At 43.0% G+C, this 21428-nt stretch overlaps 1 protein-coding gene across 3 annotated transcripts in view; it reads left to right on the plus strand.

Moving 5' to 3' along the window:
- The first annotated feature begins 8454 nt into the window (after positions 1-8454).
- LOC119402801 (venom metalloproteinase antarease-like TpachMP_B) overlaps positions 8455-21428 on the plus strand; it is a 43444-nt gene continuing 30470 nt past the window's right edge. For 2 of the 3 annotated variants that reach the window (XM_037669868.1, XM_037669869.1), the window contains exons 1-5: positions 8455-8630; positions 12598-12770; positions 17402-17491; positions 18520-18634; positions 19534-19611. In XM_037669868.1, the coding sequence (XP_037525796.1) occupies positions 8552-8630; positions 12598-12770; positions 17402-17491; positions 18520-18634; positions 19534-19611 (535 nt within the window). In that variant the 5' untranslated portion in view covers positions 8455-8551. The remainder of the gene's footprint in view (positions 8631-12597; positions 12771-17401; positions 17492-18519; positions 18635-19533; positions 19612-21428) is intronic. The other variant, XM_037669870.2, reaches the window with a different exon arrangement.

The raw sequence follows: 21428 nt of genomic DNA on the forward strand, positions 1-21428 counted from the left end.
AGAAACGCTGCTGATAGCTCGTTTCAGGAGCCGCACGGCGCGTAATTGAAGCAATGTTCAGTAATAACGAGAAGCGTGCCGCTAGAATGTCTGTCACTTCTGTTTCTGGATATCCCGAAATGAAATCTGGGAAAACTAGCAATAGATATATGGAGCAATGTCGAATCTTCAGTGCCTTACGTCCATGGAAGAGCACGTGAACAGTGGGAATGCGTTCACACATTTCATCAAATATACTTTGTCCCTGGATCTTCATCCAGGGGAGCTTTTTCGTAATTTTCTTCCACCAGCACCAGCAAATCCGGGTTCGTATTGTCTCTTGCGGTAATAACCCCTGAAAGGCCCTGCCCTTTTGAGCTCGTGAGAAGTCAGGACCGCAATTCAAATATTTTTCTTGTTCGCTTTTCAAATGTCATCTCATTAATTAATGAACGCCTCCTGGTCGGAGCAGCTGCTGCATGAAATTCTGTTTTAATTTGTGCAGCTGTCAGTAGCGGGCCCGTCGCTGACGGCCATCGCATCGGAAGGCCCAATGTGAAGCGGCTACGATGTTATGCGTCCGCCCCTCGCTTTCCAGGGTTAATGGCTAACAGTTAAAAAAAATTAGTTGCGCTTAGAGGTGAAGCAGTCAACGCGATAACAACAAATTGTATTGTTATACGAATTAATGCTAGAAGCTAACTGTCTTGGATACGATCTTGCGTAACACAACAAAACGCACATTTAAGAGACTACGGCCGCTTCAGGGACCGAAGTAGTTTTCGTGCTTTCAGTTCTCAGTACGTGAAGTAAGCGTTGCGAGCACAGCAAGTTTACGACCCATCTCCTGATGCCTGTAGAAATAGCGCGCGCCAACGACCGCGCCCTTCGAGCGACGAAGCACCCCCCCCCCCTCCGCCTCCACTCACGCCCTTTCATGCTCCTTAACCCTTTCGGCCCTGGCGGTGTCAATTGACACCATCACAAAATATTTCCCCTAGCACATCGGAAATGAAACTAAAACTGCTCATTCTTGGAGGAATACTTCTTCAATGATCCCCACTGCGATTGACACCAAAATGGTGAAATGCTCGCGGAGCTGGGAACCGCAATGAAGCAGAAGCTTGACCGAAGTCATGGGTGGCGCCGAGGCGGGTCAACTGAGGCGCGTAAGCGCGATTTTTGGGTCGCCGTGCCGAAGCTGTTTCAATGAGTATCAGACTGAAAAATGAGACGTGGTTCACATTTTGTGTACTCTAGGGAATAGCAACAAAAAAGATGCCATTTTTCCCATTTCACAACCCCTGAGCCATGATGACGTAATTTGATGTCATGTCTGTAAATCCATTAATAATATCACCACGGGCTCAATTTTTAGTTTGTGGTCTTCTGAGGTCATGACTATTAGGAAAACACGCACAAAAAAGTCCCCGACCAAAACGAAAAATCCAGGGCTGAAAGGGTTAGGAAAGACGGGCGGGGCGTTTCCTCTCCGCTTAAAGGGCCCCTCACCAGGTGACATAACGAATTTCAGTTAGGCATTGGAAGTTGTTGCGAGCCCGATAAAGAGCATTATGCCACAAGAATTTTCCTAATCGGTCCGTTAGAAGCTGAGAAAAACAATAATTTGTAGCGGCGCGAAACCACGATGCGAGGAGGCGAGCTGCAAACCCTTGCGGCTAGCCCCGTGTAGCCTTCGCAAGCCAAATCCCTTCCCTGCCCTCTTCGGCACGCGAGCAGGAGGATCACATGACGCATACGCATGAACACGTCATGCGCACACAGTGTCACGAGCGCATGACGTGCCCGAACCATCCCGAGCCCTCGAGACGCGAGCGGTGTTGTGGCGGTGTTCTTTGCGCTTTATCTGTGCAAGTTATGCCGAATGCGCTCTCGCGATCACTTGGCTTTCACCTATTACTGAGCACGAAAGCTGTGACATTTGTATGGACCCGAGACTAGTGGAGTGCCGCATGAACATCTTTAGACGCTGGATGATAAATGATCCTAATGAGCGCTGGAGCGCGGTAGAAAATTAGTTCCGTTGTAAAGGGTGGCGTCTTCACGACTCGCAAAGCGCGAGAACACGAACGCGTGCGAAACGGAGGTAGATTAATTTCGAATCTCGCTGCCTGCGATTCGCAGTAAACATTAAAAAAGAAAACGCAGACATTCCGTTTCCGTGTTTTAATATTGCTCTCAAGTTATTATTGCTCTCAACAAATTACACAAACTACACGTCGTGTCAAATAATTATCGCAGTGTCACGTGCTACTGTTGGCGTAGTCGGAGTACGGTCGTCTACGAAGAGGAGCGACGTCACAGCACTACCATTTACGTAGGGCCATTGCACCATGTACGTCATCCCCTCCTTCTCTGGGCGCGCGGCCGCGCGAAGAAGGGCAAACAGCGTTCAGCTTGAAAATTTGACTCATTTACGCGGCGTGTAGCGTTGCAAATTTTGACAGACGTAATCGTGAACGCCCAGTGCATGCATTGCGCTCGTCAGCTTAAAATTGTCAAACCTGGTGGGAGGCCCTTTAAGGAAAAATCGACGGCAGGCCTCGCGCACAGGGTACTCGCGAGGTTTTACTCGCGGTTAGAACACACGATGCGCGGGGTGATGTCATCAGTTTGGACTTTAAACTGAAAATGACGGCAACGGCGACGCCAAGAACCAGTCGAGAGTGTGCATATAATTGCTATATCAATAAAGAGAAAGAATAAATATGGCAGCTTCAGAGTAGTGGTGCCAAACCTGAAGAAGGAGGGAGCTGGGTGGCCTTCCTTGTTTCTCATTATTTCTTTCTATCTCGTTCTCTCTGGTTCTTGGACATCTGTTTTGTATCGGTTCCTTTCTCTTTCTTTCTTTCTCTCTGTATTTTTCTGTTGCGCTTTTTCTATCCTTATCTCTCTCTCTCTCTGTCTTTCTTCAGTCTTGCTCTGTTTTTTATATCTCTTTTTCGGGTCTTGTTTTATTTTCTCTCTTTCTATGTCTTTTATGTTTTTCTATCTTTTTGTGCCTTTATTCCCTTTATTTCTTTTAATTTTTTGTTTCTCTTTTTCCTATCGTTATCTTTCTCTTTCTCTCTCTCTCTCTTTCACGTGTTTCGCGCTCTCCATTTCGACGAGCAGAGTTTTCGTTTAACGCTCGCACCTGCTGTACTCGGGGGTGGGACTTGCTCAATTCCAGTGGCGCATACCCACCTGAGGAGTTTTGCACGACGGAGCTTAAGTTACCGATAGCTTACACAGGTGCACTGATAAAAAATGGCGAGCCATTTCACTCTTTAAGCTGGACGACAAGCGAAGCTGTTTAGCGCACGGCACAGATATGACATGGTGGACGCCAGTTTGGCATGTAAAGCCAGGTTGTTAACGGCCGGGCTGTTAACGTTCAGTATTCATTATTTTTTGCACTATTCTCTAGAGGGCACTAGGGAATGTCCTAGCTGTATACAGCTCCACTCTGAAAGGAAAACGAAGTTTGTTATATCAGGTGGTCTCTCGTTTAATGCACTTTTTTCTGGCACTTTCGCGGACGCTCGGTTTAACGCAGAGCTCCATCTTCCAGGCAGTCCGGCGCATGCGCAAGCGAGAGTCTGGAAGCACTCAGAGAATGCTCTTGCTACAGTAGAGAGAAACCTCAGAAGAGGGAAAGGAGTGTCGGGAGAAGTTGGCTTTCTGAGCCCAGCTAAGTGACGTTATTTTGCGCCCAGCAATACAATCGATCTAGGAAAAAAAGGACCTGGCCTTTGCCTTTGAGTCGTCTTAGGGGAATGCGTTGGCGACAGCGTGAATCTCTAGCATTCGGACACTGTAGTATATCGCGGCGTTTGTCTATCGCTGCTGATAATTACGTAAGTGTATTTGGAATTTTATGTCATAAAGTACAATTTTCAGTATCCAGTATTTTGTCTATTTGCTAGTTTCGAAAAATAATTCCTGAACAGGTTATTTGAGACCACTCAAGTGCATGACCCCTTTATTTCTGCATTATGGAGTCAAATGTGGAGTGCTCCTGAGATAATTTTCTCCATGATATTTGCAATCAATCAAAATATTTCTAGTTAAGAGCCCCATAAAAATTAATCAGGTGCTTGAATGTAAATGCAACTTGCTTCTCCAGCGTTCTCCAGGATGTGAAATTAACTGCTCCAGAGTGCTCCAAGATGCAAAATTAGCTCCTCCAAAGTGCTCCAAGATGTAAGTTTTTGTTGCTGCAAAGTGCTCCAAAGTGAAAATTTTCCGGCTTCAAAAAATTGCTCCAAATCAGAAGTCCTCGGCATCGCCGCGTAGGCCTTCCATCACGTCGGGGTCTTCTCGCAGCCGCCGTTGTCTTTCCCTTTCGCAAGTATTGTCTCTTTGTACGTACTCCGTGTCTTCGGATCGCCGCATTCGCTTCACAGCCATTTGTTGGGCTAACTAGTGCCTTCTTCATTTTTAGTTGACCAGTGGTGAGTTGTGCGATTTACCCAATTTCTGTTTCACATGCCCCTTTCTTCACGGCCATTTGTTGGGCGAACTGTTCCCTTCTTTTTTAGTGGACAAGAGGTGAGTAGGGAGATAAACCCCATTTCTGTAGCACGTATACCAGTTTATAATGATGATAGTTTTCTGGATCGACTCACAAGGAATGATTTGCTAAACAGTTGCGCTGTTAAAACGTCGTCTCAGCCTGCAACCCACAGAGCACAACGTCGTAATGAATGTATATTTGCTGAAGCCGTCGGCCGTGCATTCTGTTCCCAGAATTTTATCAGCAAACATTGAGGTGTATCCGCAATGGTGGGCGCTTGTATGCACTTAGCGACTACCTTTAGGATTGCTCTGTATGAAACACAACTGCACCATTTTGTGTAATTTGTATTGATGCCGCAGAGCAAACTAACGCAATAAGAAAAAAAATGTCACAGTTTCTCCGCAAGGGCAACAACCTTTAGGATGGCTCCTTATAAGAAAAGTCGCAGTTTCTCCACAAAGGCGAAGCAATGAATGCGATAGGAACAAATTTAAGTGTCACATGAAGAATGGCAAGCAGCTCGAAACTTGCAAAGCGCTGACCAAGCACAATGGACGCACGCAAAGAAGACACACAGCACGAGCGCAAACTAACAACTGTCTCAGCTCGTCACTTGCAGTGCTCAAACTCAAAGAAGGACGCACGAAAACAACGCACAGGTACACGCGGGACGAGCGCGCACTAACAACTGTCACTGTTAGAGCTTCGTGTTAGAGCAGCACTCTGCTTGACTACGCACCACCAACTCGCCCATACTTCGGCTCTTATAGCTAGCAGCTCATTCCTTTCGCAAACGCGGCCGCCGCAGCGAGAGGAGTAACCTTCGTGCGGCCTATACCTCCAACACAAACTTTGCGGTGGAAGCACAAGACGTCCCACCCCCCCCTTCTTCACGAGATAAGCGCGCGAGCACAGGCGACCATTCCCCGTAGTGCAAAGTAAAGGTCGGACGCGCGCAACGTTATAAGCAAGGCTGGGCGCGCGCATCCCAACTCCTGCGAAACGTGAGCGGCGCCGCTACCTTCGATGATGATATATGTGGCAAATTAACCTTTGTACCTGGCGGACGCGCTATTGGTGTCTTATCCAATTAAAAATAAATAATAAATATACACATAGCCAGGAGGCATATACCTCCAGCACTCTGCGTGTCTATTGTGTCCTTCCACCGAATCTCGCTTCCACAACACCCAATGGATCTAGCATAGCAGCTACCATGGCGTTTAGAGCGCGCAATTCGCGCCATCTTGTGGATGAACAAAAACACTGAAGCACCTCCGAGCTCTGCGTACCGCCAGCGGTAAATGGTGTATATAAATAGTTCCCCCTTAATATGCTGCAGGATGTATGGTGCGTGGCAGAATTCTCTAACGCGGTGCGCTGCTGAGGGAGGAGGGGCCGCAGGTTCGAATCAACGGTCGCGTTCTTTGAACATTTTGTGTACTGAAATTTTTTTGCGGCTCTGCAGGAGTATCAATAAAGTTGTTACCAACCAAGGCAGCTTCGTCGTGGAAAAGTGGAAAGAGGGTGACTTTATTGCCCGGAGCACATTTCCAACGCGTCGATTGCTGGTCGTTCAAAATCAGTCAGGCGCGAGACACGAGCCGCCCGCCCAAAACGCCCTAGTCCCATCGTCATTTTCTTCTAATGTTTAACAATATATATGGCGTTTTTTTTTCCAAAACGAGCCATATGCAGAAACCAAAGCGGTGATAAATTTTACGGGAGTGTAAAGCGCGCCTAAGTATCTAACTTCTTGAACAGCTGGAATCAATACCGACGTACCACTAATACGGATATCTTTTTTTTCTTTCTGTTGAGGTATGCTTCTAGCGAGGGAGCATCCTTCGGTCAAGAATATTGTTTTGGGACATTTTCCTATGCAATGCAGCGTGTGTGGATGTGAGGCAAGGTTTGCCAATATCCCCATTCTAGATAGAAGCAAGGAGGTGACTGAGAGAATGATGCTCGACGCACACCTCATCCGGACGAAATATATATATATATATATATATCTATATATATATATATATATATATATATATATATAGATATATATATATATATCTGTACTAGTAATACGTCGGTGGTGCTGCGTTCAGCTGAAATTGATTTTTTTGACAGGTTTCTGAACTAGCACGTGCATTGAGAGTGGCCGATTGATGGATGTGACGCTTGGTGTGTTATTACGCATGTGTGCCATGGTGTATATATTGCGGTTGATTTGCAAAAAATGATGTAAGTTGCGAGTTGACGCCATTTCCTTCTTCTCGGTGGTTTGTGTCATCGAATTTTCTTTTAACATGATTTTACGTTAGTACCAGTGGCTAGGTTCATATTACAATATTCTCACGTCATACCAATTGTGATATATATACACAAGAGCACCGAAGCCGTAGCATGTAAGTCATGCTGTTCATGACATGCATGTCATGATTTTGATGTTATGCCCTGTCATTATGTTCCTCATACAGTCATTTTATGCCATACCAATTTTGGTCTACATCCCGTTAACGAAACGTCCGGGAGAGCACGAAGTCGTAGATAGATAGATAGATAGATAGATAGATAGATAGATAGATAGATAGATAGATAGATAGATAGATAGATAGATAGATAGATAGATAGATAGATAGATAGATAGATAGATAGATAGATATAGATAGATAGATAGATAGATAGATAGATAGATAGATAGATAGATACGCTCAAAGTCGCAGATGTTCGCTAAGCAATGCTTCACATTTAAAAAAGAAGGCGACAGGACAAACCTCTCCAGCTTTGTCCTGTTATCTTCTTTTTTGCGTGTGTTCTTTGCTTCCATGTTGGTATTTCATCTTCAATCATGTAAAAACTGGTCCAACTATCGACATTGTAACTATGACGTCATAGACTGCGAAACTTGTTCCGTCATCATTACGTTCTCACGCATCCCATAACATGGCGTAACATTATTACGTCATAACATGACGTGGTTGCTTGGTCAAAGTTGGGCTTATCACAAGGGAAGTGCAACACCATTTGAGGTACAGAAATATCGAGGGGCGGGAGCGGGGGAGGATGAAAGGAACAATACAATTGACTGAGAAGAAAATAAGAACAAAATACGGAACAAGAAGATGGCTTTCGCCTTCGAGTCGTCTTAAGCGAGTGCACAAGGGAGCGCGTGGCTATTTGTTTTAGACGATTTCCTATCGCCGCTGGCGCATGGCTGTTAGGAGACTGATCCGAGCTCCGGCAGCTATCGTCACATTTCTTTTCTTTATACTTCAAAATGTCATCGATGATGACGCTAGAATGTTTGCTGACATCTAAGAGACGTTCGCGAAGGTCATGTTTTCGATTTTCGACTCAGTTTTTGGCTGTGTTGAGAACGCACCCTGTAAAATCGTTGCCATTTAGCAAAAATTAAAGCATTTCGCAAGGTTTCTAGACGTAGCTGTCTTTTTATTTAAATTATTGCCGCTTAAGCGGCACCTAGATTATTGCTTGGAAAGCTTCGATTGCTGGAGTCACATTTCACAGCATGGCAGAGAATTCAACTTCGCGAATCAATGTTAAGCCTGTGCATTTGAGTTTCGTTTGCTTTATCTCTTGACATGTGTAATGAAATCATTATTTATCATAAGTGAATGTTTCCGTGAGCGCCATAACGATTAGTCATCAGATCAGTGCTTGACATCGTCTTGGCCTTTCGTGCGCTATTAAGGTTTCTCATGTTGCAATACCAACGAACACACTTCGTTATTTTTTTCCGGTATAATCTGGCTTTGTCATAGGCGTGTCTCTTGTCACACTGTCGCGTTTGATGTGAATAGCGCTTGTTTGCAATATCATTTGCATTGTGAGCAGATTATTACATTGTTGAAGGTCCAGGATTATCGACATACTGGGCACATACCTAACAAGATACACGCGGCTCTGTAGACAGCATGACAGCGTAATATGGTTAACGATCACTCATTATTCCTCGGCATCAAGTGGGCTTTGTAGGCGCAAGCGTGAAGTCTGTTTTGGACACATCAGTGAATTTTCGTATTTCAGCCTAGTATGGCTAGGCTGAATGTTTCACGCGCCATTTCACTCTCGTTTGCTTGGATAGTTGCAGAACTTTGGTCGCCCCTAGCAGGTAAGTATTATCCCACGTATTTCAGCCTACTGAGTGAGTTTACTCTTTAGAGCATGTTGGAAATGAACTGTACTGCCGAGTTAACCTCACTTAATCGAATAAAAAAGTCGAGACAGTTTCGACATGCCTGCTTATTGGACGTCCCCTGCTTCTTGTCATGAGTTCTTTGCACTTGCCCACCGAGCAGCTATTTCTCCTTAATGAAACAAACAACAAATCAGGAAGCGGCACGCCCTGACGAAGCACGATGTCTTAGAGCCAGAATGGTCCGTGCTCGACGGTCTACTGTATTATCGCGTCGTTAACACAACCTGGGGTCTTTGCGCACTGCTGCAATTGGACATCCCTATACATATTTTAATCAAAAGTGATGCTACGGCAGCAGATCGCACGCTGCATTTATTCTGAACGTGACACAGTGATACGGTACATAGTGATGCGCCCCATCACGCTGCATCCCTATTGTAAAGGTTGCCTTGAATCTCAATAAATGTCGTTGATTTAGGAATCAGCAACATGTAATAAGAAATGTAGCTGAACAGCAAGTATTGCAGAATTTCTGACGTGTGTTTCTGAAGTGCGTGCCCTATGGAAACCTATTTTTTTCTGCTTTGCTCAGTTGTTGGATCAAAGACCCCAAAGCTGGAGTTATTTAGGAAGGCGGTGAAAAGCCCAACGCGCACATACTTGACGATAATAATTTTAACTAGAGAAACAACTGCCAAAAGCCACTCAAGTGTCTCTTCACATTAGCATCAATATAACAAAAATGTTTGCGAAAGCGTGTGTGGTCAGCTTGACTTCCACTTTTGAATTCCCGATCGCTTTCGAGAAGTGAATTTTCCGTCTTAATTTTCAACTTGCCGGTACCGTTTCACGAAAAATCACGTCATATCCCCGAAGTGAATGATGATTGAGGAGCTGGCTCAGAGATAATCGGGTAAACCGTGAATGCTCCGTACAATTCCTCTACTGTCATATAAAGACGTCTCACGTTGTTATAGTAGCGATTGTAAGCAGGTTGTCGAAGCACAAGAGGTCGCAGGCCTTGCAGCTGTGGCCGAACGTGTGGTCGAGGAAATCGCACTTGAAGCGCGCGTGCTGTATGCGGTTTGGCCTGCGCTATTATCATCATCAAAGCGCCACGTCTTTAAGTGCAGTTCAGAAATAAAGACGTAGTAAGCGTTCACCTATATGTGCCTATTATTCGGCAACTCTCGAGATGAGGTGATCATGAGGTCGTTGTAGGGTGTGTGCAGATAAGATCGAACACGAGGTCCCAGTCACCACTCCCGATTTTGATGAAATTCGCTGTAGGTCTAGGCATGACACCCAGAACAACGGTTTCGAAGTTAGTTTTGCGAAAAAAAAGTTTGTTGGACTGACCAAAGATATACAAATTTTGGCCGTAAAAAAAAACACTTTTCCGCCAGTTTCACGACTTCTGAAGTTTGAGCGCACATGGGGAAAAAACGTTGCACTTCTAGGTCACAATATTTATTCCCCTTAAAGAACAAGTTCAATACAAATCATGAGTCTATTATTTTCCTTGCTTATTGAAGCACTTTTTAAGAAAAAAAATCACAAACTTGGCAAATCCCACAATATACCTGTATTTGAGGAATTCATCGCTGCAAACAAGTTAAAGTGAGGATAATAAAAATCAGTACATATTACGTTTGATACTTTCGCTCTCTTTTAAAATATTTTTTGTGGTTTTATCACGCGTCATTTTATTCGATAATTGGGCTGAAACGTAAGTGGTTTACCAAAAACGCGGAACTTTCAAAACAGTTTTCTCAAAAAGGCCATCTTTATTTTTTTAAAAAAAATCCCCCAAATGGAATTCGAGGACGTCACCTATCATTGTGCATAAAAAACGTTGCATTATTTTGGTTGCTAACAATTTATAATGTGTGAAATGTGACCAGGTCAGCATAGCGGTCGCGTCGTTCGTTATGTTCTGAAACTCAGATATAGGTTGTTCAAAATTATTGTAGGTGACATAATCACAAATCAGTATCTCCACACCAACAAATGCGCAGCCAGGTGTCATGGTGCGGCAAGCTTTGTCGTGCGTTCAGCCGCTTGACAAACCCGCAGTAGCGGCCACTCGATGCTGCGGGCGCTCACATTACATGAGTGCCGCTTCGACTGCGGATGAGCTCCGCTTGCGCGCCAAACTACGCTCAGAGGACGAAAGAGAGAACGAATGCATCACTGTGAAAGTTAAAGGCTGTTAAGTGCTAACAAAAGCCATATTATACAACGAAAACTGTGCCGGTTTTTTGTAGTGAGCGCCTCCAGTAGTGCGCTCATGTGTTGCTTTCTCTCTTCTGATGGCCTAAAGATAATTAGGGTCACTCTATCAGCAATATATGACACAAAAACAAGCCATTAATTTTAAAAAGAATTAAATATGGCCTTTTCGGGAAAACTATTTTCAAAGTTAGGCGTTTTTGGTAAACAACTTACGTTTCAGCCGAATTATCCAGTAAAATAGAGCGCGATAAACCACGAAAATTATTTTAAAAGAGAGCGAAAGTATCAATGTTAATATACATTGATTTTTACTATCCTCTCTTTAACTTGTTTGAAGGAATAAATTCCTCAAATACAGGTATTTTGTGCCATTTGCCAAGTTTGTGATTTTTTTCTTCAAACGTGCTTCGACAAGCAAGAAAAATAATACACTCATAAGATTGTATTGAACCTGTTCTTTGAGGGGAATAAATATTGTGACCGAGAAGTGCAGCGTCTTTTCCCTAGGTGCGCTCAAAATTCAGAAATCGCGAAATTGGCGGAAAAGCGTTTTTTGTGGCCAAAATATGTATATATTTTTCTCAGGCGAACAATTTTTTTTTTCGCAAAACTAACTTCGAAACCGTTGTTCTGGATGAAATGCCTATACCTATAGCAAATTTCACCAAAATCGGGAATGGTGACCGGGACCTCGTGTTCGATCTTATCTGGACACACCCTGTAGGTGGCCGGCGGATCCAGCCTTGCGAAATTTGCGTATGGCAGTCGTAGACATTGAATATTCTACCGCTGAACGTAATTATGAGCTATGGAGCAATGATGGGGTCTCGGTAAAGTGAAGTTCAAGATTTTCTTTATAAAATATGTACACATTTGCGCACTGCACCTATTTAATGATTACCTGCCAGATATATTCGATCGTTTACTTCTGCACCCACAACGAAGCAGGTAGTCACAGTAAACGGACCCTATCAGATGTCTACTACTTTCAAGACATAAGTCATTTTGAACACACGTTCACTCCATGGGTGGTTCTATCTGGAAAAACTAAATAAAGAGCGAATTTGTTTGTTAATTGGACATTTCTCGTTCACTTGCTGAAATATAGCGTTACGGAAAGCTTTAAGCTAGAGGAAAAAGTGAGCACCGCTTACAGTGACGTCACATGCCAGGTGTTCAGAAATATATGCCAGGGGTATCCTTCAATTATGCACTGTTGGGAAGAGGCCAGGATCATTGACATTTGCTTCTCTTGGTTTTTTAGGCGCCATGTTAGCTTAGGAGGCAATGTGCCGCGCTGCTGAGCTCGAAGACGCGGGTTCGGTTCCCAGACACGACGGCCGCGTTTTGATGCGGGATAAATGTAGAAAAGCCGGTGTGTTAGATTAGGCGTATGTAAAGTAAACCAAGATTATCAATAATTATCCTTAAACCTTCCCTGCGGCATGCTTCACGAGAACGGTATTGTTCTCGTCTTAAATCCGCACGTTAGTTTCTATTAGTTTGTGTTTATATTTTCACAGCGCTTTTCTCTTTTTCCGTGGCCTTCCTCTCGCCAAGGAGCTCGCAGATATATCTGGTTATTCGTTCCATAAAATTTTCTTCCAAATTTATCATACTTCAGAAAGCGGAAACATACACAAAGGGTATTGATTTGAGAGAATCTTTGTCACAAATTTTCTTAATCTGTTTATTCATTTTACAGGGCCCGTGACAGAACGCCAGGTATTCCCGACAGTGATCGCTGAAAACAGCTCGGAAGGAACAATATCTGTTTTTATAGACAAAGATATTATATTAACATTGCAGGAATCATCTGCTTTCGCGAGTACATTTAGAGTACTCACGTGCGGCCAAAATGCCATTGATGAAAAAGAGGTGAGAAATTATCTGTTGGGCTGTTGCTCAACGTATTGCTTTAACCGTGCAACTTTGTGGGAGTCGTCCAACCTTTGAAGATGCCTTATAGCCGAACATAAATTAACTCAAGGATAGCTTGAGAACAAAGTGAAAAAAAATCAGCCGAGACTGTCCATATAATTGCTATCGCAATAAAAGAAAACAAGCTTCGAGCTCTGTAGTAGAAATCCCATTAGTGCTAGCAAAACGCCACTTTCACCATGAAGGGACTTTTGTTTACCCATAAAAGTTACAGAAGCAAAAGTGAAACGGTGAACATTGTTAACATAAAACTTATAAACAATAACGTATTACGACACTGCTCATATGCCTAGTGTACCTTGTGGCCTACTGTGCTCAAAGTTCCCAAGTATAGCGTTCCTCACTTTACAGACATAAATGACTTTTACAGCGAAAGCTGTTATGAGATCATTTCACCGGCCGTTTTTGGCGCCGTAGTTGTCCGCCGCCGCCGCCGCCGCCGGTGTCCGTAACCAGTATCGATCGAAATAAGAAAAAAAACGAAATAAGAAAAGAATTCCAGGATGGAACGAGGCTCGAACCTGGGCCCTCTGCGTGGGAGCCCAGTATTCAACCTCTGAGCCATGCCGGTGCTTGAAACTGCTTTGGAAAAAGGTCCTATACAGGCTTCATGTCGGGAAGGAACCACATTAGCATATGCAATATAGCGTGGTAGAAGAGTAAAATAAGCACCAAGCGTCGCACAACGCGAATTCTGTAACGAGGCGTCACACAATGCGAATTGCGCAACGAGTAGGTTATGAAATGCTTCAAACCCATTACAAAGATCTCTGCCATAATTCTTCGTCGTCATCAGGCACAGCATCAACAAAGTGCGCATAATGACTTACATGCGTTTATCAGGTACCACGGAACTCCGTAAAATGACGAAAAAAGGCACGGTGCCTGCTGCCCTACATCTCAAAAATTAGAATGATTTAGAGCGTAGGGGATTCCTCGCAAGTGCACTTGTATTGGTTGCCAAGGAAGCCTATAAGCGCAGATCCATTTCCTCGGGGTCTCAGTAAAATTACAATGCTTTATAGCGTAGTGGGTTCCTCGCAAGTGCACTTGGATTGGTTGGCAAGGAAGCCCATGAGCGCATGATCAATTTCCTCGGGGTCTCAGTAAAGTTATTCGCCCCCCCCCCCCCGTCTCTCTCCCACGTCAACGTATGTTATACAGCATGACAGGAGAGGGAAATAGCGAGCGGGCGTCACCCAGTGCAAATTACATAACTAGTGGGCCGTTTAAAGCTTCCAACCCATTACAAAGGGCTGAGCCATAATTCATCGTCATCAGTCGTCGCGTCAACAAAGTGCACATAATGCCTTACAGACGTGTAGCTGGTGCCTCGTTTCTCTGCAGAATGACGAATAATGGCTTAGTAGGTGCTTCCCAACTTCACAAAACTTGTGATTTATTGCGTAGTGGGTACCTTTCTAGTCTACTTGTATTGTAGCCCCAAGAGAGCTTACAACGGGCTCTAGAAACGCCGCTCTTCCAGCTTTCGCTGTGACTGTGCTGCGGTTTCAGCGCAGGCCTGGCGTTTTTTTTATGTTAATTTCGAGACTAATGCATGGGATAAAGCAACGCTTTGCCGAGATGTTGTGTTCCATTAAAAAATATCACATACGGACGTAGGCAAACGGGCATCAACACTAACACAGTTTGTGTTATTTTATAACGCAGCACTTATCGGGCACATTCTGCTCACACGAGTATTGTGGCAACAATGATACATATTCTCATAGAGTTCTTATAGAGTAGAACATAAAATAAAGAAAATTGAACTTGTGCACTATGTTGTTACGTGAGATATAACAACAAAATACACGACAGTCTAACCGCTGGCTAATTTTGGAGAATTTTCTTTCACTGAAAACATCGGCTCTTCATTCAACCTAAACAAGCCTCTAAATAAGCGGCCTATTTCAACAGATTCTCAAACGTAGTTATTTATGCCCCACTTGGGGATGTAGAGCCTGTGAGTCAGAGTGAATGAAAGTCTACGCAGTGGCACCATCACAACACTGACTGCAAGAAAACTCCAAAGTTTTAAATAATTCGCATCTGAATTAAGGCTGTGTTTACTATTGCTAGTAATTACCGGATATATCCGAGTAATTTGGTCTGTGATAGATTGCTTTGTTCAATATCGTGTAAAACAGTTTGTCGCAATCCTAAGAAAGAATGTCTTTGAAGCGGTACATTCGAAATGTGCTGCGACCATGCTAGACCTTGTATAGAACGCTATGGAATTTGGGCTGTTTCTGAATCTTAGCACATTTCAGTGTTTTGATCGTTGAAGACGTTATGGAAGTTCTGCGAGGCAAGAATTCACTGTTCTGTCACATATCATGCAGAATCCTCCCACGGGGTGCTTATTCAAGAGTGCACATTTTCCTCGCTTTCTCGCTAAAGAACAAACCTGGGTGTGACATATACCAGTTTTACGGGATAACTGTGTACCCGATATATTTTAGTAACTTATCGCGACATATTTGACTCCACCGTGCACGATCTGATCAAGTATACAAATCTTTGTATTACATTCCCTGCACCATAATGACAAAAACCCAGAGGGTCTCTTATGCGATTCCCATAAGACGACTGGAACGCAAAATCCATGTTCTTTGTTTTTTTCTTCTCAGTCGATGTATTTAAGATCGCCCGCACCCCTCCTAGATATATCGCGCCTAACGTGTTTTTCGATGGCGGCAGTCAACCGGCTCAGGACCGAGTTTTTTTATTGGGCGTACTTGTGCCCTGATAATTAGGAAACACTAGCTGTATAAACGAGTAATACTCACAATACTACGATAGCGGCAAGTACGGTCGTCGATCGTTGAATAAGCGGATCAGCTGGTGAACACGTCGGCATTTATGCATGTGGTGACGTACTCCATTAAAGACCTATCACTGGTGCTGGCGTATGCTCGAGAACTAACTCATCTATTCTCGTTGTGCACGCAGTCTCGTCAGAACGTTCTAAAAGTGCTGTGAATAATTGCATTCAGGCTCGCGTAGCCCACGCCGAGCGAGAGCCCTGAGTTTTAACCGTTTGTCCAAGACCACAATAGCTAAAAAGAGAAGTTCGTCTGCCAATATTCCTAGGCGCGCTTCTATTGTTATTGTTATCTAACTAGTTAGTTGCACTCGTAACCGCTGCCTTGCGCAAGCCGAGCCCTAATGTCTGGGAACCTTCCAGATTTTTTTACAATCTCCTTCCATGTTTGAGCGCGCAAACGGGAACAGTTGAGGTTATTCCGGTACTAACGCGGCCACCAGCGATAAGGCTTGAGTGTTCGATGCCGCATGTATAAATGCTGACGCGCCTTGCTGCACATCAGTTTTTCGACAGCCGACGCTCTGTTCGCCGCTATCAGTGTACACTGTGGATTGCTGTAGTTTTACTTTCCGATTCCCATCCACAAGTTCGGCCAATTAAAGATTCGCGTATTTCTGTTGGAGTCTTCTGCTGTAGTTTCTTCACCGTCCGGACCACGTGACAATATAGTCTTGGTAATAAAGTTATCAATTAGTCAACAAAACTAGTATTTCCAAAGCACGAGTTGCAAACCAGTCGTTTCAAAATACTTTTCCGTCAGCGAGATAGAAAAACATGGATTGCATTTGTGAAAATTCAACGTGGTATAATCATATTGTGTTTAGTTTCCTTCTTGTGATGTAAAGGTCCTTACAGATGTTCATATGATCAGGCAAAAACGACATTTTATCATACACGATATATATATATATATAGGAAAAAGGTATACGCTTCTAAAAAACTTTATTTGTCGACGTTTCGATCGGAGGCCGATCTTCATCAGGATGTGAAGATATATATATAAGAGGTATATATAATATATATATATATATATATATATATATATATATATATATATATATATATATATATATATATATATATACATACATATATATATATATGCAGTTTGTGTATATTACAATGCTGGAAATTTTACATAAAGAATAGCAATACCGATTTACACTTCATTCGATGGCAAACGCGTGAGGGGGAGACAGAAAATTAGGTGGGTGGATGAGATTAAAAAGTTTGTAGGTATAACGTGGCAGCAGAAAGGACCGGGTTGATTGGCGGAACATGGGAGAGGCCTTTGCTCTGCAGTGGGCGTAGACAGGCCGATGATGATATATATAATATATATATATATATATATATATATATATATATATATATTCCGTACATAACATACATGTATAAAATTTAACAGGGGAATCACTGGCAGATGTTTGCCTAAAATGTCGCAGTGATCACGAAAGCGCTCCCATTACTGTGAGTGAATAACGAGAAGCATAACTTTTAGTGATTTGTTATTACAAAAAACAGTGACCTCGATTTCTTTAGTTCTACTTATTATTATGTAGTGAAAGAATACATGTTTAGTTTATGTTTTTCTGCACAGGACTGTTGAGCTTTGCGAAAGAAGAAAATGCTCATACGCGTCAAAAAGAGCGGTACTACATATGTTTCGCTTCCTCTCAGCATATGCGTCAGGTTTCTAACTCCTAGTAAATCCCCTTTCATTCACCCATTTTCGCAGATAAATCTGTCTGAGCTAGGTGGAAAAGTTTACACGGATCGAAATACACAAGCTGTGCTTCTGATATCTTGTGAGAATGGACTACGTGTGGTACGTATTTGAAGTCGTAATAAGTTAGTCACCAGCGAAATTGAATCTGCAAGCAGCATATTGTGCCGCTCGCATTCCTCTACGGAAGATAGGAAAGCAACGGGGCTCACTTGTGACAAGTTGCACCATAGCTTGTGGCTGATTGTAGAGGCCACATTGTTAGTTGCAGGGTAAACGCCTCATTATTGCGAGTACATATGTGCAAGAAATGATCGTCAGAGGCTAAAGGCAGGAAGCAAAAGCATGGAATTAAAATTTCGATCAAATTCTTTTTGCGGGAGTTCGACTGAAAGCGCACGAATACACGTGTGTCTCGACTTAAAACACCCTCACTATTTCAACTATTTCACGAATAGAAGAGTGTTGTTCACTGTACGAGTTCTAGCGACAGAGGTTGCAAGATTGTAGGAGAAGCGTGCTAGTTACTGCCAGCGTGCGCTACTCTCTGTTGTGTATATATTCTTGTGATTCTCCTAAAAATAACGTTGGAAGTTCGCGCGCCACGCGTACTCCTTTCAGTCGTTCATCTCTTTGCCCTAATACCCGTAATACGGATATTATAGCTAATTCTAATTATACAATCAACATGAATCGCTAAATTTCCCAAGCAAAAGCGCTTTCTAGTTAAACTTCAGTATTTCTTTGCTGTGTCCTTATGTTTATGTCCTTATGCTACAATTACTAAAGATCTTGCATGTCCCAATGTCTACCTTTTGCATATTGCACCTAATTCTGCGGGCGGTATAGAGGTTGTTTTCTTTACGACCGAAAGGTTCTGACCATTCTGAGTATGTTATTTTTTTCCCAAATAAATAAATGCAGATCTCGCGTTGCAACCGACACAAAATCGATGCAGACCAAATGAGAACTGTGAGCTGGTTCAAGGATAGACTTCAAAAAGAGCTTCAAGCATTCTAACACAATAGACGCCCAAGCTTACGTAACTTTTATTTTTTTTTTTGTAAATTTTGCAGCTTCAAAATCTCAATGTATAAATATTATCTTTACATGTTCTGTCACATTTTCAGACAGGATTTATAGGTGGCGGTGGTCGGATAACATTTAACGAAGACGCTGAGCCCAGCAATGGCGGGATAATTGCTCATACCTTACTAGGCATTCACGGGAATCACTCAATGGAGGGTAAGTTTGAAGGAATGTGCGTTTGCCAGACATCCACCTGCACATTTACATACATACATACATACATACATACATACATACATACATACATACATACATACATACATACATACATACATACATACATACATACATACATACATACATACATACATACATACATACATGCTGGGTATTTGCTCGCTTGCAAATTTTTAAATGTCGCAAGTTGGCAATGGCATATAATCGAATATAAGTGTTTTGGACAACATTACCCGAAGATTCGGATACGCTTGCGCGAGTTATCATAAGGCATACTCCACGAATTCCGCGAACTCCACGAATTTCTAGAATTTGCACCTCCCCCAAATTCCATGTTTTAGACGACGAATACAACAGCGTCTTAACACAGCTGATTTTGTCGTCAGCTTCTAGGTATTCGTTCGAAAATTGTGCCACACTGTTTTCAAGCCCTGCAGGTAAAGTAAAATTGATATTGAATGGGTTATTTGTTAACGAATAAAGTAGTGCGGCAATGCATTTCTGCGGCAAGTACATCAGAGCAGAAAACTATATGCAATCTCTGGTCAGCGTCATTTTTACTACTGTAACAATAGGGAAATCAGTTCATAGAACAAAGAGTAAAATTGTAAGAAACATTGCATGTTTGAAGCCTTCATGCTTGCACGAAACTCTGAGGTAAGTGCGCTGTCATGACAGAGGACTGTTATACCTATGCCACTTTTCATCAATTGTGACTTCTCTGGCTATGTTACCTTTCTTTTGCACGGTGTGGTAACATTAAGTCGTGTTACGCAAGTTTTGTTCGGTGCAAAATAGTGAGAGGTCTTGTTTAAATGAATGAACACGCATTAAATGCACTGTAATAAATATGTAAGCGAGCACTGTCTTGATTTCAGGGTTTTTTCGCGACAGAGAGATTGCTGCTGAAGCGGAGAATGTCGAAGTTAATGCACGCTGTGGCACACCAACTTCAGGTGGGCTGCTTTTCTCTATAAGGTTCCAAGCCGCGTATGAGTGAGAAGTGAATATCCCTGCCTATTGTTTATATGCTATGCGAATGTATACAGAACTTAGCAGTCCATTTCCCAACTACATATACATTTACGCTTACCCTTTAAAATCATTTAACCATCGCGCTTGTTTTTACTAGGAATGAACCAGTGCAAAAACAGGACGGGCAAAACAATGACAGGACAAAGCACTGGGCTGTTTTTAGCGCTGTTTGAGCACTTGCCATGTGCCCATTACCTTGTAAACACGGGTTGTTCCTTGCATTAATGCGAAAGCCTTAAAAGCCTCATAGAACACGAAATTTGACCGTCGGCGTCGGCTTCCCGCGTCTACGGCGTCGGGGACGAGAGATGCGAAAAATAATCATCATAGGATGACGCCACCGTATGATGTCATCATGACGTCGCAGACTGCCAAAATTTGTGACGTCATCATGACCTCACAAATTTTGGCATGACGTCACTTGATGCCGTCATCACCTGACATCGTCGTGTAGTGAAAAGTTGGCAGATCACGGTGAGAGTGGAAAACCAGGTGAGGTGCATCGGATCCTGGAGGCAATGCAAATCCACGCTAGGTGCTTAAAGCTTTCAGAGGGTGGCGGGGCAGGATCTATGCGTCGACTGAGAAGGAGAAGAAGATTGTTTTCGCCTTCAAATCGTCTTAAGTGAATGCGTAAGGGACCGTGTGAGTTTTAGGCTACCGAGGAATCCTTTCTGCATTGTGCATGCATCACCAGGCAGTTCTCATATTCCTTTCTCTGACTTAGAAATCTTAATTAGCGTTGGCCTTTTTCTCTACCCTGTTGGGAATATGCTTATTAAAGACACGTAGCACACAAAAACTTTATTCCCTACGCATGCGCATATTCCGCATGAAGTAGTGGATATGGTGGGACAAAAGCTGCATAACGGCAGCTTGACAGTGCACTCCTTCAGCAAAATCCCATCCTAAAAACAGAGTGATAGCGAATACAATGCACGTGCAAAGTAAAAAAGTATGTTCGACAAACAATTATTTTTAACCGATGAGGGAGAAATACAAAGCTTATTACAGTTCTTTATCTCCGTGTGACAGCTCTCTTGCTTCTTTTCCTATTGTTTTATTTTTGTATTTGGGATTTTATATTAACTGGGACCGCACATAAAAGCTCCCTATATATGTTTTCTATTGGCACTAAGGTTTTGCGTGATTATCTGAAATCCTGAATGCTGCTTTAGAAAAGGTTTTCTTGGGCGAATTCATTCATAGCCTTAGATGAAATACCCGTCACGTTTTTCTAATGGTTATGGTTCTGACCCGAAGGTCACGGGATTGAATCCCGGCCACGGTGGCCGCATTTCGATTGAGTCGAAGTCTGGAGGCCCGTGTACTAAGATTTAGGTGCACGTTAAGAAACACCAGGTGATAAAAATTACCGGAACCCCTCCACTACGGCGTCCCTCATAATCATATCGTGGTTTTGGAACATGAAACCCCAACAGTTAGTATTCATAACTTTAGGCGAAGGAACAGGAGCGCAAAAGGAAGAAAGACGTCACGATAACACACGAGTAGCGCTAGCCCAATGTTGGAGAAATGTGGCTTCGTAAAACGTTTTGTTGCACTAAGCGACATTTATCCTACATTGGGCTACCGCCCATCCTGTTCTCTTGATCGTGTCGTCCTTGTTTCTTTTGAAGAATGCTGTTTATCAATCTAATACCGCCTTGTGTTTATAACGCATTGTTGCCACGTTGACCATGAAATAGTTTTTATTATATTTCTTAGTTTCTATATA

Source organism: Rhipicephalus sanguineus, chromosome 8, assembly GCF_013339695.2.
Source record: "Rhipicephalus sanguineus isolate Rsan-2018 chromosome 8, BIME_Rsan_1.4, whole genome shotgun sequence".
Taxonomy (NCBI): Eukaryota; Metazoa; Arthropoda; class Arachnida; order Ixodida; family Ixodidae; genus Rhipicephalus; species Rhipicephalus sanguineus.